The sequence below is a fragment of the Mesoplodon mirus genome (assembly GCF_964341445.2).
Source record: "Mesoplodon mirus genome assembly, chromosome: 7".
Lineage (NCBI taxonomy): Eukaryota > Metazoa > Chordata > Mammalia > Artiodactyla > Ziphiidae > Mesoplodon > Mesoplodon mirus.
The window spans coordinates 132714448-132741953 of record NC_138983.1 but is presented as its reverse complement, the minus strand read 5'-3'; the positions used below and the strand labels follow the sequence as shown (position 1 = coordinate 132741953).

Sequence of the window (27506 nt, the reverse complement as noted above, 5' to 3'; positions counted from 1 at the left end):
TAAAGAATTAAAATATAGATGTGAAAGTAGAAAATAATATAGAAAAATATTTAAAATGTGCAACAGTAATTTTGAGTAAAGGTAGTTAAGCACTAGAGGTTATGCTCAACTTCTACTTGAAAGACCAATCATATATATTATTACCTACACCAGAAAAAACATATCTACTTGCAATTTTAATTAATAATTATAATTCAAAACCAGGTTTATACACCTGGTCAGGCCCTTTTAAAAATATAAGTACAAATTTTGGGGATATATTTTTTGAAGCTGGCTTCACTTCACAGACTGATAAATCTACTGTCCCAAAATCACAAGGTTGTTTTTACTAATTCATCCATGTAATTAAGTCAAAGTGGAGGAAATATGTACTTTTTGGATGAAACCCAAGGTTTTGGTAAAAATGGGACAAGAATATCATTTTTCATTATGTTGGTATAAAAGCTGGTAAGCTCACATATCCCCAGAGCTTGGTTTCCACCAGGTGGGTCTCAAATTCAGACATTAAATGCAGATGAAGAAATATCTAGTGAATTCTATCTATCCCTTCTCCAAAGTTTTACTTACAATTAAGATATAGGTATTATTTGTATGAAGAACATACAAAAAGAATTGGAAATTGTTTGGCTAGAGGGAAGATAACTCTTCAGGGACTACTGTTTGCAGTTTGCAGAATAGGATAATCTTCTCTAGGAAGAATAATGTCCACATAGCAGCACTATATTCACCAGGAATCCCAGAGCCAGTGGATCTATCATGTAGCAGGAAGCCAAACCTTCTGGCTGCTCACAACATCACTCAGCTTCCCTTTAATCTTCAGGAAGTGTCTCTTGAATTCCAATCCATCACCCTATATTAGGAATAATATCCAAAACTAATGTCAAAAAAACAAGAAAAAGAGACTATGCCATAAAATCAAACTTTCTTTAGGGGTAAGTAGAGACAAACATCCATGGATATGTCCAGCTACAGTTATCTTCCGGCCCTCTTACGAATACAAAATATCTTGGTAGAAGAAATGGCTACATAAATAATTCTGACTTGACTTTGGGCCCATCACTGCTCCCACCACCCTGGGCCCAGAGAGCAGAAACAATGGCATACTGTCCATTTCAAGGGTTGGTATCTCTGGACCTATGTCATTGTTTTTCATAGGCACTAGGCGTTTATAAAGTAAAAATAAGCTACACGACTATGCTTTAAGTCTTGCCACAACAGAGCCAGTGATTCAGTTATGAGAAGGGTTTCTCTACACTAGGATCTTAATTTATTCCATACCAAGCATCTGGACAATAGCACTGCAGCAAATCTCCAACATAAAGAATGTGACCAACTCCTCCAACCTCATTTAGAGCCACACACAATCTTTCGGTAAACAGAGAAAATGTTACTTTGGTCTTATACGTCAAGGGCTTTAAAACTGTAACCTCAGAACCAATAATTTCTAAAGAAAGAATCAGAAATGTGAACAAAACTCCATGTATATGAGTATTAATTATAGAGTAGCTTGTAACAAACAGATAAAGGTTCATTAATTATAATGTGCAAACATTTGGACAAATCATAATTTTTATGAAGAAAAAGCTTAGAATGTTACAAAATATTAAGGGTAATTATTTTAAGGACAAAAGTAATTTAGGACTATTTTTATTTTTTTATTTGTTATTTATTTACACATTCTACAAAAAACAAAAATTTTTATAATAAGGAAAATGTCATTTGAAAAAACTGTTTTAGAATAGCTAATGACAAGAACAGATGTTCATAATATTAAATTTAAAAAACCAGTTACCATATATTTATAAATATAATGCCATTTAAAAAAAATCTACACATAAGAGTAATTCCATGGAGGATATATTATAAGTAATAGTAAGGTTATTGTAATACAATATCAAAAATAAACCTGTGTTCTCTTTGGATGATAAAATTAGTTGATTCTTATCTTCTTTATACTTTTTTGTGTTTTTAAAATTTCTAAAATGAACATGTAATACTTCTTTAAAAATAGCAAAACAAAGCTTTTTCTTTTAAAAAGTGTTCTATTCTACATACCTTAGAAAGCCGGAAGTCGACCAAGATCTTCTCATCCATTTCTACCAAATTCACTTTGAAAATGAGTTTATTGTTTCTTCTATCAGTTGTTGATACAGTAACCTAAGACAATAAAAATAAGGTCAAACCAGATGTGTGGGCAGAAAATACTCTAAATAAAAACTATAATCTTAGTTCAGTGATACTACTGGGATAAAAATTTGAGAGGTGCTTTTATAATAGGAGCTGTGCCAGCTGAAAATCCCACTCCTTCTAGGACTTTCCTCTCCCAATGGGTATGTGTGTGTCCAACAAGAACGACCTGTAAACAGGACGCAGCTCCGTTATCGGGGACTGAGTCTATGTGAACTCTTAGCAACAAAATAAATTTAGTATTTTACCAAGATACAACCGAAAGAAGAAACAATTGAAGAGAATAAAAACGGGGGACTTCCCTGGTGGTCCAGTGGTTAAAACTCCATGCTTCCAGTGCAGGGAGTGTGGTTTGGGTTTGTTCCCTGGTCGGGGAACTAAGATCCCACGTGCCATGCAGCATGGCCAAAAAATGAAAAAAAAAAAAAAAAAAAGAAAAGAAAAAGAGAGAGAGAGAGAATAAAAACGGACTGAGAGGAAAAACAAGATTATTAAAACATAAAGAAAAAGAGAGGCCAGATTTGTGGGTAAAAAGCTACAGCAGCAACCAGAAGACGGTGAAGGTCTTGATAGGCCTTTCAACTTCCACTTTCAGTGTTTTAGAAGCTCAGGCTAGAAGAGTGACATGGAAAGAAAGGCCCAGCCAACAGCCAGCACCAAGACCCCAAACGTGGATGAGGCTGTCCTGGACCACAGAAAAGCCATCAACTCCAGCTGGATGAATGAGCCCAAGCAAGATCAGCAGATTTGCCTAGCTGAGCCCAGCCCAAATTACAACAACATTTTTAATAATTCTAACTTCAAGAAATGACTATTAAAGAAACAGGTGTACCACAACAGTGCAACACTGGAACAACATTACGTTCTGGGAAAACACAAGACACTCAGCGCATCTGAAGTAGGTTATTAAATTTCAAAGACAAAGAAAATTCTCCAAAGATTCAGGCAGAAAGAATTAATTGAGGAGTAATGTTGGTAAAAATGGCAGATTAGGAAACTTCAAAAGCCCATTAACTCCACAAAAGCCATGAAAAATCTGGCAAAAACTGTTAGAATCAACTTTTTCAGAACACTGAAAACTAACAAAAAGCTTGCAGCAACACAGGGGCACTCATATAAAACAGATGAGCTTTCTCACACTGTAACTACCTTATTCCCAACTTCCACTCCTCAGCTCAGTAGTAGCCTTGAAAATAACCATCCACATTCCAGGTTGAGGTACAAATGCAAGAATAAACCTCATTCATAAACTGTCTTAAGCTGTTCTACCTTCCTGGAAGATCTGCTCAACACACTTGTCTTTATTTTGCCTGCCTAACTACACAGGACTTGTGTTAAAGTTGCCACCTGGGGAGCATCTGTCAAAAGTACCTACAGGCAAATGCTTTAACCCTTGCTTACTGGGGTAATGCAGAAGAGTTGGAACAAACAGATTACCTAAAAAGGCTGAAAGGAAAGGTTTAGGAGTGAGATGTTTTTGAGGGATAAGAGTTCCAAAAATCTCTCACATATTCCTGGGACTGTAAAGCCTATACTTATGCCCAGGGCACTGTACATGCTCAAGAAAGGTCTGAGAAGGCTCTAAGCTCTGCCTCTGGCTGACCATGGGGCACCACACAAGCAGGAAGTGAAGGCTAACGCAGAGCTGTAAACTGCCTGGCTGGGTATTGATGGCATGCCCCAATACGCACACAGAACCCCTCTGCAAAAACTAGCTTTTGGTTCCAGGAATTTAATGTTTAATCATTAGCTGACCATTGAGCTAACAGAACAAAGATTTCAGAGATCACACACAACAAAGAAGACAGACACTATAATATTTGATCAGAAACATCACTAAACAGTCAAAAACTACATCAATTGTCAATGATAACAAACCCTGGGAAGAGGGGAAAATCTATTTCCAGGGTTGTCACATTATAATATTCAAAATGTCCAATTTTCAATAAAAAAGGATAAAGCATACAGAAAAATGAGAAAATATGGCCCCCACAGAGGAAAAAAGAAGTCAGTAGAGACTGTTCCTAAAGAACAGAAAGAAGAATGAAGAAAAATGAACAGAGTCTAAGAGACCTGTGGGACATCATCAAGTGTATCAGAATATGCACAATGTAAGTCTCAGAGAGAGAGGAGAGAATGGGGCAGAATAAACATTTGAAAAAATAATGGCCAAAAACTTCCCAAATTTGATGAAAAACAATCCCATCCAGGAAGCTGAATGAACTTCAACTAGGATAAAATGAAAGAGATCCACACCAAGATACATCATATTCAAACTGTTGAAAGACAGTGACAATGAGAGAATCTTGAAAGCAGCAAGAGAAAGTGACACATCATGTACAGAGATCCTCAATAATATTAACAGCTGATTTCTCATCAGAAACCACGGAAGCCAGAAGGCAGTGGAATGACACAAAGAGCTAAAAGGAAAAAACTGTCAAGAAGTCCGTATCTGGCAAAACTATCCATCATAAATGAAGAAATGAAGACATTCATAATTAAAGTTTGATAGAGTTTGAAACTACCAGACCTGCCCAAAAAAGAAAGAGTAAAGGAAGTCCTTCAGGCTGAAATGAAAGAATGCTAGATAGCAACTCAAATCCACATGGAGAAATAAAAAATATTGGTAAAGGTAATTTACATAGGTAAATACAAATGACAATAATAATCAGTTTTGTTGTTTGTAACACCTATTTTTTCCCTACCTGATTTAAAAAGACAGCCACATAAGGCAATAATTATAAATCCATGTTGTTGGGTACACAATGCAAACTATAATCAAAACAGAACTAAAGTGGCTATACTAACATCTACCAAAAGACTGTAACAAAAATTTTTGCAAGAGACAAATAAGGACATTATATAATGTTAAGATGATCAAGAAGATATAGCAATTATAATCATATATTTATCTAGAATCCAAACTCCAAAATTTATGAGGCAAAAACTAACAGGGTTAAAGTAAGAAATAGAATTCAGCAATAACAGCTGAAGAGTACAACATTCCACTCTCAATAATGGATATAAAAATTAGACAAAGATAAACAAAGAAATAGGGCTTTCCTGGTGGTGCAGTGGTTAAGAATCTGCCTGCCAATGCAGGGGACATGGGTTCAAGCCCTGGTCTTGGAAGATCCCACATGCCACGGAGCAGCTAAGCCCATGCGCCACAACTACTGAGCCTGCGCTCTAGAGCCTACAAGCCACAACTACTGAACCCGCATGCCACAACTACTGAAGCCCACATGCCTAGAGCCCGTGCTCCACAAAAGAGAAGCCACCACAATGAGAATCCTGCGCACTTCAACAAAGAGTAGCCCCCACTCGCCACAGCTGGGGAAAGCCTGCGCGCAGCAACGAAGACCCAACACAGCCAAAAATAAATAAATTTAAAAAAAAGAAAAACAAAGAAATAAAAGACATGAACAACACTATAATGCAACTAGACCTAACAAATATGCCCAGAACACCTCACCCAACAACAACAGAATCTACATTCTTCTCAATCACACCTGGAACATTCTCCAGTAGAGACAATATGTTAGGCAACAAAACAAGTCTCAGTACATTTTAGATAATTAAAATAATACTAAATATCTTCTCTGACCACACTGGAATGCAATTAGAAACCAACAACAGAAAGAATTTTGAAAAATTCACAAATATGTGGAAATGAAATGGCATACCTAAATAACCAAAAAGGAAATCACAAGGGAAATTAGAAAATACTTTGATATGAAAAAAACTGAAAACATCAAAACTTATGGGAAGCAGCAAAAGCAGTGCCCAGACATACATTTATACCTATAAGCACTTACACTAAAAAAGAATGATATCCAATCAACAACTTAGCCTTCCACCTTAAAAAACTAGGAAAAAAAAGAGCAAGGTAAATCCAAAAGAAGGAAATGATAAACATAGTAAGGAGAAGAGAGAGATAAATTGGCAAACCTTTAGCAGACTGACCAAAAAAAAAAGAAAAAAAAGATTCAAATTACTAAAATCAGGAATAAAAGTAGGATGTTACTACAAACTTTACAGAATCTAAAAGGACTATAATACTACAAAAAATGGTATGCCAACAAATTGGATAACCAAGATGAAACGGACAAACTCCTAGAAACCCACAAACTCCCACAAATGACTCAAGAGGAAATAGATCTATAACAAGTAAATACATTGAGTCAGCAATCAAAAAATTTCCAACAAAGGAAAGCCCAGGACCAGATAGCTTCACTGGGAATTCTACCAAACCTCTGAAGAATTAATATCAATCCTTCTTAAATTCTCCAAAAAATAGAAGAGAAGGGAATACTTCCTAACTTGTGCTACGAGGTCAGTATTTCCCTGATACAAAAGCCAGACATCACAAGAAAACTACAGATCAAATCCCTTATGAACACAAAAAAACTTTCAACAAATACTAGCAAACTGAATCTATCGAACTCACTAAAAGAATTATGCACCATGATCAAGTGGGATTTATCCCAGGAATGCAAGATGGCTCAAAATACAAAAATCAATTAATGTAATATACCTTATTAACAAAGGAGAAAAGTTCAGCCAAAAAGTAGACACATCCCAGATGTCCATCAATGGATAAATGGATAAACAAAATGTAGTCTATCCACACGATGGACTATCATTCACCCATTGAAAGGAATAAAGTATTAATAAATGCTACAACGTGAACTAACCTTGAAAATATTATGTTAAGTAAAAGAAGACAAACGCAAAGGGTCACATACTGTACAATTCCATTTATATGAAATGTCCAGAATAGGTAGTTCACAGAAAGTATATTAGTGGTTGCCAGGGAGGAAGGTATGAGGAATGACTGCCAATTGGTATGGAGTTTATTTGGGGGGCAGTGGAAGGTTCTATATTTAAATGGTGATAGTTGCATAATCTTGTGAATATACTTAAAACTACTAAATTGTACACTTTAAAATGGTTAAAGTGATAATTTTTTATAGTATATGAGTTTTATCTCAATAAATCTACCTAAAAAAAAAAAGAGTGAATTATCTATACAAGTGAGAGGAAAATCAGGCTGGCCTCAGATTTCTGCACTATAATATTTTCCCCTAACTTTTAATTTTGAAAGCTTACAAATCTACAGAAAAACTGGAAGAATTGTGCAATAAATAACCACAAACCCTTTATTGACCTTATCAACCTAGACAGCATGTTTACTTTTTTTATGTGATTGTCTTTTTTTTTTTAGCTTTTAAACTAAGTTATCAACGGCACACACTTCACCATGTGCCTCCTGCAAAGACATTCTCCTACAAACCACAATATTATCATCACACCAAAAATCTGACACTGATTCAAAAACATTATCTAACATAAAACCCATATTCAAATTTCCCCAACTGTTCCAATAACATCCTTTATAGCTTTTTTTCTTTAAATCCACAATCTAGTGAAAGATCATGCATGGCATTATTTATCAGGCCTCTTTGGTCTCCTTTAATACAAAATATTCCTCTCTTTGTTTTTCATGATATTAAGATTTATGAAAAGCCTGAAGACAGGTTAGAATGTCAATGTTATAAAAATACTATAATAACATAAACAACAAAAATTGGTAGATGGGAGCAGGGAGATGGAGGAAATGTGGGATTGTTCATGGATACATCTTTCATAGAAGGGAGCTGATTGTTAACTGTTACAATTTAAGTATAGTACATAGTTTTAAAGAAAATGACTTGAGTCTCTTAGTGTCTTTAATAACCTTACAGAAGTCTTTTAAGAAATATTATTTCTTAAGATAAAGAACATTTTACTTAAATTTCTTCAGTTTCAACTGTTTCTTTTTCAAGTTAAACTAATTACTTTATATTTTTAAAATATACTGACAATGATAGTTTTTTATTCAAATATTTAAATTTTTCTTCAGGAAAAAAATATAACAAAAATCAATGAAACATACCTGATTCATACAACTTTTCTTCCACTGATAGCCCAGTTTCTCACAAGTCTCTTTCAGGCATTGATAAGATTTGTCAGCATCCAATTTGGTAAAAAATCGTGTCATTCTTTTGACCAAGCGCTGCCAGGGGTTCTACATGTCAAATAGAGGAAAGCTGAATAAATCATCAGATTTATCACCAAAAGCAGTTATATCATAGCTATTTGGTCTGAAAATTTTTTTCTCTGACTTAAGATTCTTATACATCAGAGTCTCCCCTAGGAATTCCCTCCTGGTCCAGTGGTTAGGACCCCATGCTTCCACTGCAGGGGGCATGGGTTTTATCCCTGGTCAGGGAATTAAGATCCCATGTGCCATGATGTGGCCAAAAAAACAAACAAAAAAAAATCTGTATCAAGTTTTAATATTATATTTCTTAGATTTATATATTAAAAGAAAAAAAAAGACTTTAAGACAATAAAAAATAAAGGGCTGCCATTATTTATTTGAAAAACCTTACCTGTGAGGATCCTGGGGTGCCAAGCAACTGACTATTCAGAAGCATATGATCAGGACATGTGGGCTGGGAAAAACTGATCCCTTGTACCAGTTTATCAATGTATGAAGGGCTGGTGTCCCATAAGGAAAGACCTGTCCGTGGTTCTGGCTGAGAACTGGAGTACTTCACATTTTCTTCACTGCAGCATTAAGATATGGAGAAAAGTATATCTTTAAATAAAATTCATCAGGCCTTTCTTATATCACATTACCATTCTCACACTGAAAAACATTATATTCACCATAAGAAAACAATATATACATGTATTATTTTTCATGGGGACTATTATATCCAACAACTACTTGATCTTTTATTAATCAGTCTTACCTAGAAGCACTGTTTACTGGAGAGAAGTCCAAATTCGATTGAATATGTTTAGAGAATCCACCAGGAGACTCTGATACACCACCTGAAGTGACTCGGGGCCTCTTTGCCCCTAAAAAAGAAAACATAAATAAAAACGCTTTCAAGTTTTCTATGCAGATATTTTTTAATTAACCCAGCTGTCAACTTGAAGAAGTAAAACCATATCTAAATTCATTTATTTAACACAAAATACTTATACGACAAATAGTGGCTCTTCCTACATGATTTTATGAGAAACGTAGCCGTTAGGAACTTAGTAGGACTCACTTGCCAAATTGTACAAACTACACATTTCATAAATCCTGACCTGTAAGTATGTTCCAAGTGCAGGCCATAATTTTAATGGTACCATTTATAGTAACAGAACAATGTTCGATGAAGACTGAGAGACGCAGCTAAGGCATCAAAACTTTTTAAAATAAAAAATAATTTGTGATGATGACAATGAACATTATGAATCTGCTCTACCCAATCTTCTTTGCTCCTCTAGAAAAGCTTTACCTAAAATAATCATTATATAGAATATGATGCTACTATAAATTCATGGCTACTACCCTCAGCTGGATCCTCAACCCAGACAGTTAGTCCTACATTTCTCTAGTCAGTTTCCTCTCCCTTTCCACAATGATTCTTTCAAAACTTCTATACTCCTGACAGATTAACCAAGACCACCCTTCGGGACCTCATTACTTAGCATATGACACCATCTCCCATTTCACAAAGAAAATAAAGTCACTGGAAACTCCCTCAACTTGCCACTACCAAATCTGCTAACTTACTTGCATTCCTACCCATCCTCTCCCCTTCCATTCTCCCATCAAATGTCCATCCCTCTACTTGTAGTTGAGCCCATACCCTCCTTTCTCCTCAGGGACCTTGATACTCTTTTATTCCCTCTCTCTTAGACTTTGAGCCTCTTCCTCTCAACTGGATCTACCCCCAAACCATTTAAACATGCTTAAGTTTAAACAACCTTTTTATTTATTAATCTATTCATTCAAATATTTTATTAAGCCTACTATGTTATCAGGCAGTAAGATGGGAGAAACAGCATGTTCTTATGCTGATAAGAAAGATCCAGTAAAGAGGGAAGAGTTAATAACGAAGCAGAAACAGAGAAGAATTGCTAGACTGAGTAAGCAAAAGAGAACTGCGTCTAGTGCACAAGAGAAAGGGCTGGTTTATATCTGGAGCAATTTACCCAGAGCAACAGGAGAAAGCAGAGTATACGAGCACAGAGGCAGTTAATCAGGTGGGTAGAGATGGTGGTAGGAGTTTGTGAGAATTCCTTTGTTACTGCTTCTATTTCCCAGCGAAATAGGAAGTATTGCCACCAACTGAGAGTGAGGATGGAGAAGGAGGTATTAGAAGTTGAAGAGAAAATGAAAGGTATAAAAATGTGATTTAGGATAGTAGTATTGTGAAAGAAGTGGGGAAATGCATTATGATTGCCTGGAAGGATTAAGGGCCCACTTGAGATCAGTGATCTTGAATTTAAAGCAGACAGTGCTGCATATTTTTCTCCAGCTGCAATCAGCTGTGGAGGTATAAGTGTAGAGTGGGTACAAAACAGGCTTAAACTTAGGTTACGCAGACTTGCTCAGTAAGTATGATGAAGAGAGAATGGGCAATGGACTTCCCTGGTGGCGCAGTGGTTGAGAGTCTGCCTGCCGATGCAGGGGACACGGGTTCGTGCCCCGGTCCAGGAAGATCCCACATGCCGCAGAGCGGCTAGGCCTGTGAGCCTGCGCGTCCGGAGCCTGTGCTCCGCAACAGGAGAGGCCACAGCAGTGAGAGGCCTGCGTACCGCAAAAAAAAAAAAAAGAATCCATCTGCCAATGCAGGGGACACAGGTTCAAGCCCTGGTCTGGGAAGATCCCATGTGCTGCAAAGCAACTAAGCCCATGCGCCACAACTACTGAACCTGTGCTCTAGAGCCCACAAGCCACAACTGCTAAGCCCACGTGCCACAATTACTGAAGCCCATGCGCCTAGAGCCCATGCTCCACAACAAGAGAAGCCGCTGCAATGAGAAGCCTGCGCACCTCAATGAAGAGTGGCCTCCACTCGCTGCAACTAGAGAAAGCCCGTGCGCAGCAACAAAGACCCAACACAGCCAAAAATAAATCAATAAAATAAATAAATTTTTTAAAAAAAGAGAGAATGGGCAAGGAAGTTGAAGATAAATGTAAAGAAGTCATTACAGTGACTAACCTTGGGATTTAAAATAGTGAGGATGGAACTTGGGACCGAGAAGGGGGCAGATAAAAGATAGTGAAAAGGTAGTAGAATTGATGGACTGCAAGTCCAGGTGGGGTCAAAGTGTTGCTGGAGTCAGGGTACTAGAGGGAGGAAACCAGAAAAAAATATACTGGTGGTCCAAGCAGGATGCTTGAAGACAAGATCGCTAGAGGAGAGAAAGTCAAGGAAATGTGAGGTGATGACAGTGGAAGGACCATCTAAATGAATATTTAAATTACCAAGAACCATGACAAAAATTACGTCAAGAGCTGTGTTGGAGAGAGTGACAATGTGGCAGGAATTTTAATTTGAGGTTCAGAAGGTGATTATTACGAGGGAATAGTGGGTGGTAGAGTCTGATAATAGGATTCAAAATGAAGGGCAGAGGAATGTGAAGAAAGAACAAGGAGGGTGCCTGCTCCACTCCCAGATCAAGGGTATGAGGGTGCAGGAAAGAAAACACCTACCACCTGAGAAGAAGCAATGTCCTTAGGGGAGAGCTGGATTTCAATTAGAATAAGGTGAAAGGTAAAAGAAACATTCAGGGAAGAGTTAAAAATTCCTCATTCATCTCTAGCTATTGTTCTCTCAGCCAAACTTCTATACTGAGCTGTCTACACTCTGCTTAACTCTCTTTTACACTAGAATCCCTGTACAATAGAGTTTATTCTTTTTTTTTTTTTTTTTTTTTTTTTTGCGGTACACGGGCCTCTCACTGCTGTGGCCTCTCCCGTTGCGGAGCGCAGGCTCAGCAGCCATGGCTCACGGGCCCAGCCGCTCCGCGGCACGTGGGATCTTCCCGGACCAGGGCATGAACCCGTGTCCCCTGCATCAGCAGGCGGACTCTCAACCACTGCGCCACCAGGGAAGCCCTAGAGTTTATTCTTAACTCTCCACCAAAACTGTTCCTGCCAAGATCTTGAATAACTGCCATATCATGGAATCCACAGGACAAATTTACTCCACATTCTTCTGACGTCCCACCTCTCTGGCTACTTTTCTGTTTCTCAGGCCTCCACCCATCACTTAAACACTGGCATTCCTTAAGATTTCATATACTCAATTTAATCTACTACCACAGTTTAAATCACCATCTATTTACAGAAAGCACCTAAATCAACATCTCCAGCTTAGCCCTGTTTCCTGAGTTACACACATGCATGTACACAAGCACGCACATGCGCGCGTGCACACACGCACACACACACACACTCCTATGAGACAGTTTTACTTAACTTCTCAAATTCAAATAAAATGTCCAAAATCAAATAAAATTTCCCTGCAAATCTGTTTTTCCTTTTGAGTTACATCCAAGTAAATGGTTTCACCGTTTACACAGCTGTTCAAACCAGAAAGGAGACATACTTTGACTCCTCACTCTCCTTCATTTTCCACATATAAACAGTCACCAGTACTATCAATTCTAGTTCTTAAATTTCTCTGGAATCAACTTCTTCTTTCCAATCCCGCTATCACTAACCTAGTCCAGCCTACCATCTTCTCACATCTAGGATCAAAAACAGTGAAAAAAAGTAGCATGTCATCTCCTTGCTTAAAGTCTCTCAAAAGGTTTTACCAACAGCCTTCGGTTAAAGCCCAAGATCCTTAACGTGGCTTGCAAGGTCTTCCACGGTTTGGTTGCTATCTACCTCTCCAACCTCATCTCAAACCTCTCTCCCTGTCCCCCTTCTCCACTCACTTGCTTTCTCAGCAAACATCTACTGAATGCCTTTGATGGACCACACACCATGCTAAGCACAGGTGATGCAATGATGAACAAGCCAGACATGGTCCGTGCCATACTGGCCTTCTCGCCAGCTCCTCAAAGGCACCACTTTCTAACCTCCAAGACATCCCAGATGCCGCTTCCATGTTCAGAATCTGCCACTCATCTTGCTACTACTCTTCTGGCTAGCTCCCTTTTCATCTTCAAATCTTAGGTTTAACGTGATTTCCTCAGCAAGGTAAGTGTTCTTTGTCACTTAAGACTTGGTCAAATTCTTAGCTGTACTACCCTGACTTTCCACTTTATAATTATTAATGAGCTTAAAATTATTTTTTCTATTTCTGGTTTTTGTACTAGACATTATAATCTTCATGAGGACAGAGACCATAGCTCCTTTGTGTTGTTGACTTATACTGACTTTACAAGTACCTTTTTTTCACAGAAAAAAAAATGCTTGTATTTTAAGGATATTACCTTTCTTGAGTGGTTTGTTGTACCATCTATCTTTTTTGATGTCTGGGATGGTAATCCTTACTGATGGATTCTCAACTAGGATTTTATGCAGCAGAGCTGAAAACAAAACATTAAGACAACATTTATAAAAGACTCAAATAGGTTAGAAAAGCCTACAGCTTGTGCTGTAGAACACACATCCTCTATTGCTTTCCTTGTGTCCAAATATTATTTCTGGGGAGGAGAGAGAATAAAGCTACTGAATTTTTGCTTTAATTTCATGCAGTCATTCTTTGCTACTGTCTATATCTTTGAATATTCTTCCCAGAGCTGACTCTCAGTTGTTTGCAAATAAATAGAACAAGAGGTAGGTGGAAATGTTTCTCTTCACTTGATGATATTTATACAAAGATAGCAAAAAAAACCCTCTTATCCATTTTCAATACCAAACTTCACTGTTCCAATATGTCATATTAAGTCCTCATTCACACAATTTTATAAGGGAAATTTACTTTTCAAAACTTTTAAAATTTTATTTATTTATTTATTTATTTGGCTGCTCTGGGTCTTAGTTGTGGCACATGGGATCTTCGCTGCCGCATGCGGGATCTTTAGTTGCGGCATGTGAACTCTTAGTTGCAGCATGCATGTGGGATCTAGTTCCCTGACCAGGGATCAAACCCAGGCCCCCTGCATTGAGAGCACAGAGTCTTAGCCACTGGACCACCAGGGAAGTCCCTCCAATAACTTTTTAAGAGACAATAATAAAAGCAACCATCATCCTAAGGTACCTTAATTATATTGATAAAGAATTCATTCATCTCCCAACACCAAAATAATTTTCTAATGGACCAAAGATTTAAGTGAAAAAAATAAAGCCTTAAAAACATAAATGAAAACATGGGTAATTTTTTTCTAATGCTGAGGGTAGAAAAGACCTTTTCAAACATGATGATATAGTCAGAAACTACAAAGGACAGGTACTAGATTTAAATAAATAAAAATATAAAACTTCTGGGGACTTCCCTCGTGGTCCAGTGGGTAAGACTCCATGCTCCCAACACAGGGAACCCAGGTTTGATCCCCGGTCAGGGAACGAGATCTCGCATGCATGCCACAACTAAGAGTTCACATGCCACAACTAAGAAGCCCGCATGCCGCAACTAAGACCCAGTGCAGCCTAAATAAGTAAGTAAATAAATAAATAACTACTTTAAAAAAAGGTTAAGTTTAAAAAATATATATAAAACTTCTGCATGTCAAAATAGCATAAACAAAATAAAAATACATGACAAATTATCAAAAATATTTTTAACAAATGTAAAGATCTAATGACATTAATGTTTTTCAAAAACCTCATATAAAGTAAAAAGAAAACTTCCTACCAAAAATGAGCAAAATAGACACGTTCACAAAAATAGACTAAAAGCTAATAAATATACAACGAATATAAAACTTCATTGGTACTAAATTTAAAATAAAAATAAAAAACAGAATACATTTATTATATGTAGGCCTATTAGATTAGTCAAAAAAAAAAAAGTTTAAGGGAATTTCTTGGCGGTCCAGTGGTTAAGACTCCGTGCTTCCACTGCAGGGGGCACGGGTTCCATCCCTGGTCAGGGAACTAAGATCCTTCATCCCTCACAGCATGGCCAAAAAAAAAAGTTTAAATGTAAACTAGTTAGACTGTGATGAAATGGTACAAACTTTCCGGAAAACAATTTGGCAAAGTAAACAATAATAATTAAAAACTGTATACATCTTTGACCCTGCAATTCCACTTCTGGGGTTTTACTTTAATTAAATAATTTAAAGGTAAGTGCAAAGATTAAGTTATATGGATGATCATCATATCTCTTTCACAGCAGTGAAAAATTAGAAAAAATCCTGAATCTCTAAAAAGGTGAACTGGATAAGTATAGTAAGCCATGTCCATATAGCAGAATACCATCACAGTCTTTAAAAACAGTGAGGTAGACCTACAATTATAGTCATGAAAAAATGTTCACAAAGCATTAACACACACAAAAAAACTGGTTACAAAATAACATGTATAGTGGGATGTCATTTTTTGTGAAAACACACATACTTATAAATAACATACATATATAACAAACACATAGTTTTTACTACAAAATATAGAAGCACATATCAAAACATTAAAAGAAGCTATTTCGTGGGAGGGAGGGAGACGCAAGAGGGAAGAGATATGGGAACATATGTATATGTATAACTGATTCACTTTGTTATAAAGCAGAAACTAACACACCATTGTAAAGCAATTATACTCCAATAAAGATGTTAAAAAAAAAAAAAGCTATTCCTGAGTGCTGGGATTATAGGGTTGGATTTTACAATTTTTTAATTTATTCTTCTTCTACTTCATCTATAAAGATCATGGATTATTTACATAATGATTTAAAAGTTAAAAAGAAAAAAATGTAAGAAAAAAATTCAAACAGCACTAGGCTTCATTATCCAAGAAATCAGTACTTTACATCAAAATAACCCAGTTACCTAGAGGAGCAGAATCGATTTTTTTCCAAGGGTTGAGGTATGTTTTTTTTTCTTTCCAATCACAATATTCCTGACAACTATCACTAGGCTGGTCCCACGGCAATTCTAAAAAAGAAACAAGTCCCAGTTTTCTGAGTGTTCAAATCACTATACAATTTTAAGGGAAAATAATCAATGACATAAATCCAGTAAGTTTCCTCCAAATTAATTCAGTATGGTTTCCAAACTAAGAATGCCAACTCTAAGAAATTTTAGAGGCACTTCTAAGATAGATAGTCCACTTCCTGCCTTACTCTTTTCCAAAAGTATTCACATGAATTTTAAAAGAGAGAGCTACTGTGATATTTCATTTAATAGCTATACATATTTCATTTTTAAAAACCTTTGGGATTAAAAGTTCCAACTTAGTTATAAATAAGTTAATATTAAAATACTATCACATAAATATGGATCCCCTTGATTCATTTCATTTATTTTGGTATAAGAAACCTGGCTTTCCTAAGGACAGGAATTTTATCATGATTAAAAAACTCAAAGCTGCTGCATAGCACAGGGAGATCAGCTTTGTGACGACCTAGAGCGGTGGGATAGGGAGGGTGGGAGGAAGGCTCAAGAGGGAGGGGATATGGGGATATATGGATACATATAGCTGATTCACTTTGTTGTACAGCAGAAACATACACAACATTGCAAAGCAATTATAATACTCCAATAAAGATGAAAAAAATTATGCAGAAAAATAAATAAATAAAAAGCTCTTACCTCCAGCCAACATTGCAGTAAGTACTATTCCACAGGACCAAACATCAACTGGTTCTGCATGAAATTCTTTTCTCTTTAGAAGTTCTGGAGCAACATACGGTAAAGTACCACACATCTTGTTCAATAAACGTTCACGATTATTATGCCGAAACACTGTTGCCAAGCCAAAGTCAGAGATTTTGAGGTTATCTAAACCAAAGGAAAAGAGGATGGCACTGGTTAAAAATGTTTTGTAAATAGATATACTTAAAGGAGTTGAGTTGTATTGGAAAACCACTGGTGTTATGACCAATAAGAAATTTTAAAAAAGAAGAAATTAAAGACATCATCATATAGTTAAAACTAGAAAAAGGCCTCATGGCTTCTATTAACATAAGACAAATATTGTCAATACACAAACAGTATGGACCAGATTAAAGAAAGATCCTGGAGTCAAAAGGGCCTTCTAGAAAAGAGCACTCCAGACTTAAACACTAAAAAGAGAGCCATGCCCTCATCGGGTTGTGCAGAGGGCAGGAGGGAGACATCAATAGCATACTAGGCACAACTTTTCCAGCAGCGGACAAACCCAGCTGGCTGGACCGAAACTAAAGACCCACAAACCACCAGAACATCTTGTCAAGGTGGCTAAGTTTAGAAAATGAGGACAAACTCTGTACAGAAAACAAACCAGAAGAGCACATTTCCACTCTAACTTCCCATCTTCAGCACACACAAGCTGTCAGCAGAACTTTCACCTTAACTACACTTAGTGAATATCTACCGTAACTGAGTGACACTGTGCTAGCCATGTAGGTAGATAAATTACTGAAGACTAACAATAACAACTGCTGTCGAGGTTACGAAAATATAGAACATTACAAGATCTTACAGAAAGGGAATCTAACCTAGTCTTCAGAGATAGGGGAGACTCCCCTATTATCAGGTATCAACTGGTACAAACTTTTTAGAAAGCAATCTGGCAAAAGATGCCAAAATTTGAAATAATCATGCTCTCTGAACTAGGAATCCCCACTTCTAGGACCATACCCACAAAAATACTTCCACAAATTCACAAACATAAGGATATCCATACCATAATAATACTGTTTGTAAATAACCTAAATGTCCATCAATAAAGAAATGATTAAATCTTATAGTACACATGTACAATGAGATTATGTAGGTAACAAAAAACAAACAAAAAAACACAAGGTATATCTATATGTACTGACATGGAATCAAGTATAAATGGAAAAAACGGCAAGTGCCATAACAAATATTCATTATAACATGACCTAATTTTTATATTGGCCTGTGCGTTAATTTATAGAATAGTCATCACTGCCTTATATTTTTTAAAGCTAGAAACAACTTAAATGTCCCAAAACAGGGGACTGATTCTTTAAAGATCAATTACATCCACCCAATATAATATGTAAGCCACTAATGTTTACTTCTATGACTTGGGAGGTAGCTACTCTAATTATCCTTTTAACAGCTATATATGACACAATCTTGACAAATCACTGAGATTAAGAGTTCCAAGTTACCTATAAGCAGTAATCACTGAAAATACTAATGGATGACCACAGTACTCCTTAGAGTCTGTTGTTTCACTATGTCTGTGACATAATCCTTAGAGAACTGTATATAATAAATTTTAAATTGAGGAGTGTGGTTACTTCTGAGAAAAAGAAAGGGGCACACATTTGGAAGGAATACAGAGGAGGACTTCAACTATATTGATAATGTTCTATTTCTTTTTTTAAAAATATTATTGAATAGAAACAAAAGATTATTTATATAATATGCAAGATATGAAAAATAATTATAATCAACATCCACTCACCTAACACCTAGTTTAAGTACACTCTATTTCCTTTGAAACCTCCTATAAATCCTTCCCTTCCCTAACTGCAATCCTTCCTTTCTAGAAGATTTTATGTAGCTTGAAACCTATTTAATAAAAAAAGGACTTAATTTGTATATGAGGAATGGGAAGAATTGATTATAATACCATCAACGCTATTAGTATTCAAAAAGTAATGGACACAGAATGAAAAATAGAAGCAAAGGGAAGTCTCCCAGCTTGTGCTCTCATTTCTTGGGATTCATCAACAGACCATTCTACAGTTCCTTTTCCCAATACACCAAATTTTTTGAATATCTAAACTTTTGCTACATACTTTATGGAACAACTTGCAGAAGGCTAAATAACCAAAGAAGGGTCTTAAGTAGCTAGGTTAGTAGATGGGTTAATAAAAAGATACCTAAAAGATATTAACCAAAATATTAACACTGGTTATAACTGACTGGTGAATTTCTGGTGATTTTTTACTTTCTTTTTTATACTTTTGATCTTATTTCATGATTACTTTTATCTTTATAAAGAGAAAAAAAACAGTATTTTTAGTTTGGGAACAAAGTTTTCACATTCCAGATATTACATACTCACATCTCCATTATTTATATAAGCTGGCTTAATTTATCCCCTTGTAGGAAGGTCAATTATAGAGTTCAGAAAGAGGTAGAACAAGGCTGATAAGAACATACACTGGTACTTATGATGGGGCACGATAATGCCAGAAACACTAAACCTCAGGGTTGGACAAGATGTGAAAAGTACTTTGGTCCAACCAGCCAAGCAATGTTTAAATTCCCTTTACAATATCCCTGATAATTAATAATCCAGTGTTTGAATCTCCTGTTAAAAACCTACTACAGGGACTTCCCTGGTGGTGCAGTGATCAAGAATCCGTCTGCCAATTCGGGGGACATGAGTTTGATCCCTGGTCCAGGAAGATCCCACATGCTGCGGAGCAACTAAGCCCGTGCGCCACAATTACTGAACCTGAGCTCTAGAGCCTGTGAGCCACAACTGCTGAGCCCACGTGCCACAACTACTGAAGCCCACGTGCCTAGAGCCCATGCTCCGCAACAAGAGAAGCCACCGCAATGAGAAGCCCATGCACCACAACGAAGAATAGCCCCCGCTCGCCGCAACTAGAGAGAGCCCGTGCTCAGCAATGGAGACCCAATGCAGCCAAAAATAAATTAATTAAATTAAAAAAAAAACCTACAACAAAGCAACCTATTAAGTTTTTGGGCAGATCCATTAATGAGGGTCATCCTTGTACTAATCCAAATTGCCTCCACATAGTTTTCACCCACATACTGTGAAGAACTGTATTTAACAATTAGCAAATTTCCCCTGAGTTCCTCAATTATGCCTTATTTTACATAGTTTCTAGCCCTTTCATCATTCTGGCCACTTACCTATAAAAGTACTTCAGTAGTCTACATGCCTTTCACAGTACTGCCCCAAACACCTATCATTCCCGCTGTGGCCTTCCAGAGAAGTGCTGGACTTCTGCCTTCCTCATTCTCACCTTATCACCTTAATTTTCCAATGATCAAATTACACGGGTGACTAATATGAAGTCTGCTGCCTAGTAAGTCTTTTTAAACCTTCTTTGCTGCCAAAGACATGCCATTAAACTGTACTTATTTCGTTAGTTTTTTTCAATCCAAATACTGAATTGAGTAACAATCCAGTATGTGTTAAATCTGACCCACCTCTCTGGTCTGCTAAATTCATTCATCTAATAAACATTTTTGAAAACCTACTATTTGCCAGGCACTATTCTAACACATTAAACAAAACAGACAAAAATCACTGCCTCATAGGCAGTGGATATTTGTCACCTTTTTTTGATCCTGATTCTATAAGCTAACACTAACACTATCCATCCCTCTCAGTTTTTATGACATCCATAAAATATAACTAAAAGCCCTGCATCTTTATCCAAGTCATAAATTAAAAAGAACAAATACGTCAAGGCTAAGGTCCAGGGTATTTCAATTTCATATTTTTTGCCCTGAAATTTCAGTAATGGAAAGCCTTGATCCTGCCTTTGTATGGCTGTACTAAAATGATTAGGTAGCAGCGACAAAATGCTAAACTTACCCCTTTCATCCAATAGGAGATTTTCTGGCTTAATATCCCTGTGAGTTATTCCAATACCATGCAGATAAACCTAAAAGAGAAGCAGAGGAAAGCATACCAGAATAGGGTAACTTACTTCACTAAGACAAATTTTAAGTAAAAGTTAGAGACAACTGTACCTACCACCCCTGCCATGAGTTGATGGAAGAACCTCTGAGCATCTTGTTCAGGCATGCCTATGTCTGGCTCTATAAGAATTAATTATGAAAGTTAGTTCACCAGGTAAATATAATCAGTCATCAACCACACAGTCTCCTAATTCTAAAGTTAAACATTTGTGATTGTACTTTAGCAAAGAGAATCTAATGCTAACAATGAAAAGATTCTGGAGTCCACTAGTACATACAGTACTTAATAACTCACATTTCCCCATGTGTTAAGTGGCAAAAATAAATTAACATCATGGGAAGAGTACAGAGCAATAACAAACTATCACCCAAATCAAGAATGCAAGCCATACCTTGAAAGCCCCTACTTATACTAACCATGATTTATTTGATATCTTTCAAATTCTCCCCTAATTTCTTCTAAATGCTCTGCCAATATTTTTTCCACTCCCGAAATGTAATTGCCAAAGTGGAAGCCTACACAAATCTAAGTTGATTTCACTAAATACTTAACAACAAATTTAAACTTCATATAGTTTCTCGCACTACTACAAAACCATGAATTCCTGTGAAGTTCCTTCAGGAAATACAGTTTTATTAAGAAAGGTTCTATTGTCAGTTATCTTTTTATATTTTTATCTCCCTCATTAACTTTTGATTTCTTTTATTCTCAACTCTTTTCTGAGATAGATACTGAAGATTCTAATAATCAATTTTTAACTGCTAATACAATAGCTCTAAATAATAAATTTAGATCCACAGAATATATTTTATGTACTTCTTAGTGTTCTTTAATATCAAGACTTTGAATCTACACAGAACATTTAAGTAGCAAGCACAGAATTTACTTAATATATATAAAGCAATCGTAGAAAATGCTCAATTTCACTTATGTAACAACTGGCTATTATTTTGGATCTGTAAATGTATGCAATGATTTCATGAGACTAGAATGTCTACAAAGAAAAAAAACTTTTTCTGCATATGCATACAATACATCACACTTACAATACTTCACCATGAGACCACAGTTCATCATTCTTAAACTCTACAAAATAGCAATCCCAACCCAAATCACTTATACAACTTGGGAAAATAGTTTCTTTGATGACTCTACATATGTATTCAGTGTTTACATAAGTTGCAAAAACAAGAAAATTTACTCCAATTTCACTATTGCATAAGCAAGTCTGAATGGACAATGAACAAGCAGCAGTCCCAAAATTAAAAAACAAATTTAAAAACTTATTTAGCATAAGAATTATCTTCAATCTTTTCCATACCTATTCTATCAAAAAGTTCTCCCCCACTACAGTACTCCAGAAATAGATACTGGATATTGCCTTCTCTCCTGTGACCATAGAATTTCACTACATTCTCATGATTTAACATTTTATTGATACAAATCTCTTTCTTAATATTTTCTGGACAGTCTATGGCACGCTTCATGTCCACAATCTTCACTGCAACTGCTTCTTCAGTTCTTCTATTCACAGCAAGTTGAACTCTAAAAAGAAAAAGGAAGAGTTATAATATCCCAGACATTTGAATTATATTTCTTTTAAAACTTCAAAAGGTTAAACATAACTCATCCAGAACTATTTTATTGGTTTCTCCACCTGGGAGAAACCATGGGAATGGTTTCTGCCATGTTCTCAACAGATACTACTCCTTTCTGAAATGTGAAGTACGATAGCTAGTGTTCCAAAGAAGTCATTATGCTGTACATCCAAGTCATTTAATAAATTCTTAATAAACTAAAATGGGATAATAGCAATTCTAGGCCACATCACATATACACATGCTCTATTCATTTAACTTGTTTTTCTTCCACTTTTACTGAGCTATAGTTGACATAAAGCACTGAAACGATTATCACAAGTTTAGTGAACAACCATCATTTCATATAGATACAAAATTTTAAAAATCGAAAAAATACATATTTTCCCTTGTGATGAGAACTCTTAGTATTCACTCTTTTAACTTTCATATATAACATACAGCAGTGATAATTATATTTATCATGTTGTACATTACATCCCTAGTACTTATTTATCTTTTAACTGGAAGTTTGTACCTTTGGACTGCCTTCATCCAACTTCTGCTCCCCCACACCCTGCTTCTGGTAACCATAAATCTGATCTCTTTTTCTATGAGTTTGTTTGTTTGTTTTCGAAGCATAATTGACCTACAACACTATGTTAGTTCCTGTTACAACATAGTGACTCGATATTTCTATACATTTCAAAATGACCACGATAAGTCTAGTTAGGATATGTCACCATACAAAGATATTACATAGTTCTTGACTATACTCCCCACACTGTACATTTCATACCGGAGACTCATTTATTTTGCAACTGGAAGTTTGTACAACAGGTATTTCTCTCCTCCCCAGTACCATCCTCCCCTCTGGCAACTACCTGTTTGTTCTCTGTATCTAACTCTGTGTCTCTCTGTTGTTTGTTCATTTGTTTACTTTTGTAGATTCAACCTATTAAGTGAAATCATACAGTGTTTGTCTTTCTCTGTCTGACGTATTTAAACTTAGCATAATACCCTCCAGGTCCATCCATGATGTCCCAAACGGCAAGATTTCATTCTTGCTCTATTCATTTAATTGTAATAACATTACCTAGCATTTATTAATCCGATGCTATATGTGTCTACAGTAACTGTTCTAAGTACCTGTGGGATATGCCATTTTACAAAGGCACACAAGGACATTAAGAAGCCTGCCTAAGAACACAAAACAATGACCAGTAACGTGACTCTAGTCTGTTCATTTGCTCATTTAACCACTATGTTTGAACCCCAGGAAGGAGTATGTGGGAGGAGAAACTGACTTCAGAAGTCTCCTCTAGCTCTTTAGGAAGAGAATGTTTTTGTTTTGTTGTTAAAAGGAAGAAAAAAATTAACCCTTACAAAAGATTGTGTAGCTTCAGTTCCCCAAAGTTTTAGATTTCAAATGCAAAGATCTGTTCTCCAAAACAACCAACTTGTACTCAAAGGAGACAATAGACAGAAAACTAAAGCAAGTGTGAAGTCAGGGTAAAAGGACTCAAACTCACTCTCCATAGGCACCTTCTCCCAGGGTTTGCACCAAGTCCCAGTCTTCCACAAAGGGCACTGCCATGACTCCACTAAGTCCCGCGGCTGTAAAAGCAGGAACCCAGAAAAGACGGTGGTTGAGGACACGCTTCAGTCATCTGTAAAGCCACTGAGCTCCGCCTCTTGCCGTGATTCTTAAAGGTGAATCACAGCTCCTGGTTTCCCCTTACACCTCATCCATATTTTACCCAAGTCTTTAAAGCACAAGCAAGTATTCTAAACTCTGGCATTTCGTCGGTAACTCACAAGCCCCGTTCCCACGCAAACCGAAGCCTGAAACGCCGCCTTCCAGGCGGCCGAGGAAACGTACCAGTGGCGCGGAGGAGTTGGGGGACCAGTGCTTTACGGTGGGGGACTGGGGAAGGGGGTGAGAGGTGAAGCGTCGGGCTAGAGTAAGGGGATGCGGGCTAGTAGAGGAGGAAATAATCGCTACGAGGACCGCAGCCGCTCCTCCCGACCCGCTCACTCCCAGTTCCCACCCCCGCCCCGTCCCCAAGGCCAGGAGGAGCCCGGGGCGGAGCCAAACTGTCCCAAGAAGCGGAAGGAAGGGCTGGGTGACACGCGGACGGTTGGGGCCCAACCTCGGGTGCTCTCGGCCAGCAGAGGAAGTCTTCTCTCCAGTCCCCGTACAACGGGATCCGCCTGACACCCCACTCCTCCACCCTCCGAAACCGCCCCTCCGCAGGAGTCTCTCCGATCCTCTAGGCTCGGCGATGAGAACTTTCTCTCGCCGTGCCCCTCCTAAATCATGTAGCCCCCGAACGCCGGCTCCAGGCGCTTTTCCCCCCTCTACCGGCCGCCCTTCCTCACCAGGCCGTCCTTCGCCCGCCACCACAGGAATCCAAATGCAGGGCTTTTCCCGCCAAAACTTGCTGGCGTCACATTGTCGCAAACGCGCGCTCCCTTGCCGGAAAGCAAGGAGGCGCGCATTCCTGGGCCGGCTGCTCTGCAGATCGGGCCGGCCAGGGCCTAGCGCCTGCAATCCCCGCAGGCTCACGCTGGCCGGGGCTGGGTTACTTGCAAACCAGGACGAGATCCTGGCTGAAGAGGTTTAAGAACTGCCGAGTGCATCGGTGTGAATGACCTCTGGGCCCAAACGCGAAGTGGGACCCCGCGTGTGACCTCGGCCGTCCGTCCGTCCGTCCTCGCGCTCCCGGGGAGAGCAGCACCGCGGGGCTAGCTGCCGCCGCCCCGGACCCCCGAGCACCTCGCCCCGCTGCGTGGCAGGGTAGCGAGGATCACACTCCATAAGTGCTGTCTCTGTAACTTTAAAGCGCGGCCCAGATAAAACTGGAGCCGAGAAGCCAGGGACAGCTGTTGAGCATTGATCGTGTTTAGAATGAAAGGAACTTTGTGATGGGAGCGAGAAGCATCAAATACTGGCTGCACTGTAATGGGGAGTGGGAAGGCATCGGGATGAAGAAAGCTACTCTTTTGTAGCTGGAGGTCATGTCAGGATAACCAGTTTTACCGTGTCTTGTCCGAACAGGCACCAAAACAATACCTCCACTCAACCTTTTTGAAGGAAGTGCAACTGCATAGCTTAGTTCTACCTGCTCTCTCTTTAATGTGTAAGAAACGGGCAGGTAGAAGCAAAAACGCTGCATTTTACAACGCAAATTTTAAAAGCAGAATAACCAGTTTAGGTGCGAAAGTAAATTCTGAAAAAGGGACTGGCTAGAGAACAAAACAATGTGGAAAAACTGAAATAGATACTCCCTCTCAACAGTAAACTAGACTGGGAACTCAAGGCGCAGGCAAGATCATCTATTCTCCAATTCTTAAAACTGGGCCACATACAATAAGCATAACTAGCTCTTGATTGTGATACTGGTAAAATAAGTGTAAAATATGTTACACAAAAATGCATACATTTGTTTAAAAGACAAAAAACAAGACCAGAACACTTCGAAATGCTTATGTGAGAAGTTTTTAACCGTGACATCACTGTTTAGGTTTCGTATAATAAGTTTTCCAGATCGTTTACTCCATTTTCTCTAGTTTCTGCACTGCATGCTGCAAACAAAGAATATGAAGAAAGGAAGAGGAGGACTGGACCGGCACAGTTCCTTTGTGTCTAGATAGAATAAAGGTATCTTAACCTGAAAAAAATAAGGCATACACATCTCAGGCAGAGTATCAGTTAAAGAATAGATGCTCACAAAAACCTGTTCCCTTCTGAAACCTTACTAAAATAATAAATTTTAAGAGTAAATATTAAAATAAATTAATAATGAAATATTAAATTTACTATTTTAAAATAGTAAATGTTTAAAAGGCAATAACCCACAAACACAGAACATGAAAAACAAAATTTTTGCAAAGTGAAAAGTCTTTAGATGAATGGTAATTTAGATGAAAGAAAGATGAATCCTAAAGCCAGCAATGGGAAAGCAGAAAAGCAATTTGGTTTACATCACAGAACTCCCTAAAGGCTCAAGTTGAATTAGTGACAACAGGTACTGAATGAGGTGAAAGTGGGGCTAAAAGAGGGTGAAAGACTATGTATGAAGCGAATAGATCCTTGGGTCCCCACCCTCCTCTGTGTATACAAGGAACGGCCCCTCCCTGAAGCTGGTACTAGACTTGAGAGGGTAAATACGTGCTTATCTGAACTGGAGAGCATCAGGCACAGTTAAGGGTTAGGTACCTAACTGAAACCAAAAGGATTGTTTATGCACTGAAGGTTGAACCTGTGAGCCTTCTTTCCTCACTTTACTCCCAGAAATCTGGCAGCCTGGCTTGTATCCTTCAGAGGACATAAAAGCCTTCTCAAGGGAATCTTACCTATATAGAAGAAAAGATCTAAAGATACCAATATCAGGGATTTCATAATGTAACAACGCAGCCAGATCACAGGAGAATGAAGCCCACATTCATAAGCCCCACCCCACCCCAAACCAAACAGACCTTCCAGTCAGCTTTTTAGGGTACCACTCTTTAATAAGAGCAAACAAGCAAGACTTTGAAAAGGCCTTTAATATGAAAGATGTCCAAACAAAGGAATATTCAAACAAAGAGCTCTTGGATATTTAAAAAAATACATGATAGTAGAAAAAAAGTAAACAAAATAGATAGGTTAGGAGCAAAAAGTTTAGGAAATCTCCAGAAGGAAGAATAAAGATGGGAAACAGAGGATTAAATATAAGAATATTGGGAGACTAATCTAGGAAGTCCAAAATCCAAGTAACTTATTTTTCACAACAAGAAAGGGAGTCGGGGGAATCCACAAATAACTCAAGAAAATTTCCCAGACAAAAGAACTTGACCTTCCATGCTTTTTCCATACTTCCCATACTTTTCCAAACTTGACTTTTCCAAGTTTAAAGTATCCAGCTTCTGAACACATCATTGGGAAAATTTCAAAATATTACATACAAAGAGAAGATACTAAGAGGTCTGGGGAGGGAGGGAGAGGGAATGGACACATACAAAAAAAATAAGAATCAGAATATCATTGCATTTCTCAGCATTCAGAAGACAGAAAACAATGGGCCAATGCCTTCAAAAATAATTCTAAGGAAAAGTTAATCCCAACCTGGAACCCTATACCTAGCCAACCTATGAAT

At 37.6% G+C, this 27506-nt stretch overlaps 1 protein-coding gene across 3 annotated transcripts; it reads right to left on the bottom strand.

The window, feature by feature from the left end:
- CHEK1 (checkpoint kinase 1) lies at positions 1 to 24800 on the bottom strand. Of its 3 annotated transcripts, none has more exons than XM_082629296.1 (13): positions 24748 to 24800; positions 23898 to 23982; positions 22110 to 22333; positions 20843 to 20907; positions 20681 to 20750; positions 16732 to 16920; positions 15970 to 16074; positions 13471 to 13566; positions 8991 to 9099; positions 8625 to 8802; positions 8126 to 8257; positions 2056 to 2157; positions 1 to 850 (listed from the first exon to the last, which is right to left on the bottom strand). In XM_082629296.1, exons 2-13 carry the CDS (start codon positions 23960 to 23962, stop codon positions 755 to 757), a joined length of 1431 nt encoding a protein of 476 aa, XP_082485422.1. In that variant the 5' UTR covers positions 23963 to 23982; positions 24748 to 24800; the 3' UTR covers positions 1 to 754. The 3 variants fall into 3 exon arrangements, with proteins under 3 accessions (XP_082485422.1, XP_082485421.1, XP_082485423.1); XM_082629295.1 differs by lacking the exon at positions 24748 to 24800 and adding an exon at positions 24519 to 24738; XM_082629297.1 differs by lacking the exon at positions 24748 to 24800 and adding an exon at positions 24248 to 24390.
- Positions 24801 to 27506: the final 2706 nt, after the last annotated feature.

Excerpts from the sequence above, each read along its gene's own strand:
- CHEK1 (XM_082629296.1), bottom strand. The coding sequence starts at position 23,962 with ATGGCAGTGCCCTTTGTGGAAGACTGGGACTTGGTGCAAACCCTGGGA. Across the intron at positions 9,100-13,470 it reads CAACAAACCACTCAAGAAAG|GGGCAAAGAGGCCCCGAGTC; the intron begins GTAATATCCTTA and ends TTTCTTTTTTAG. Across the intron at positions 8,258-8,624 it reads GCACCCCAGGATCCTCACAG|AACCCCTGGCAGCGCTTGGT; the intron begins GTAAGGTTTTTC and ends TTTGACATGTAG.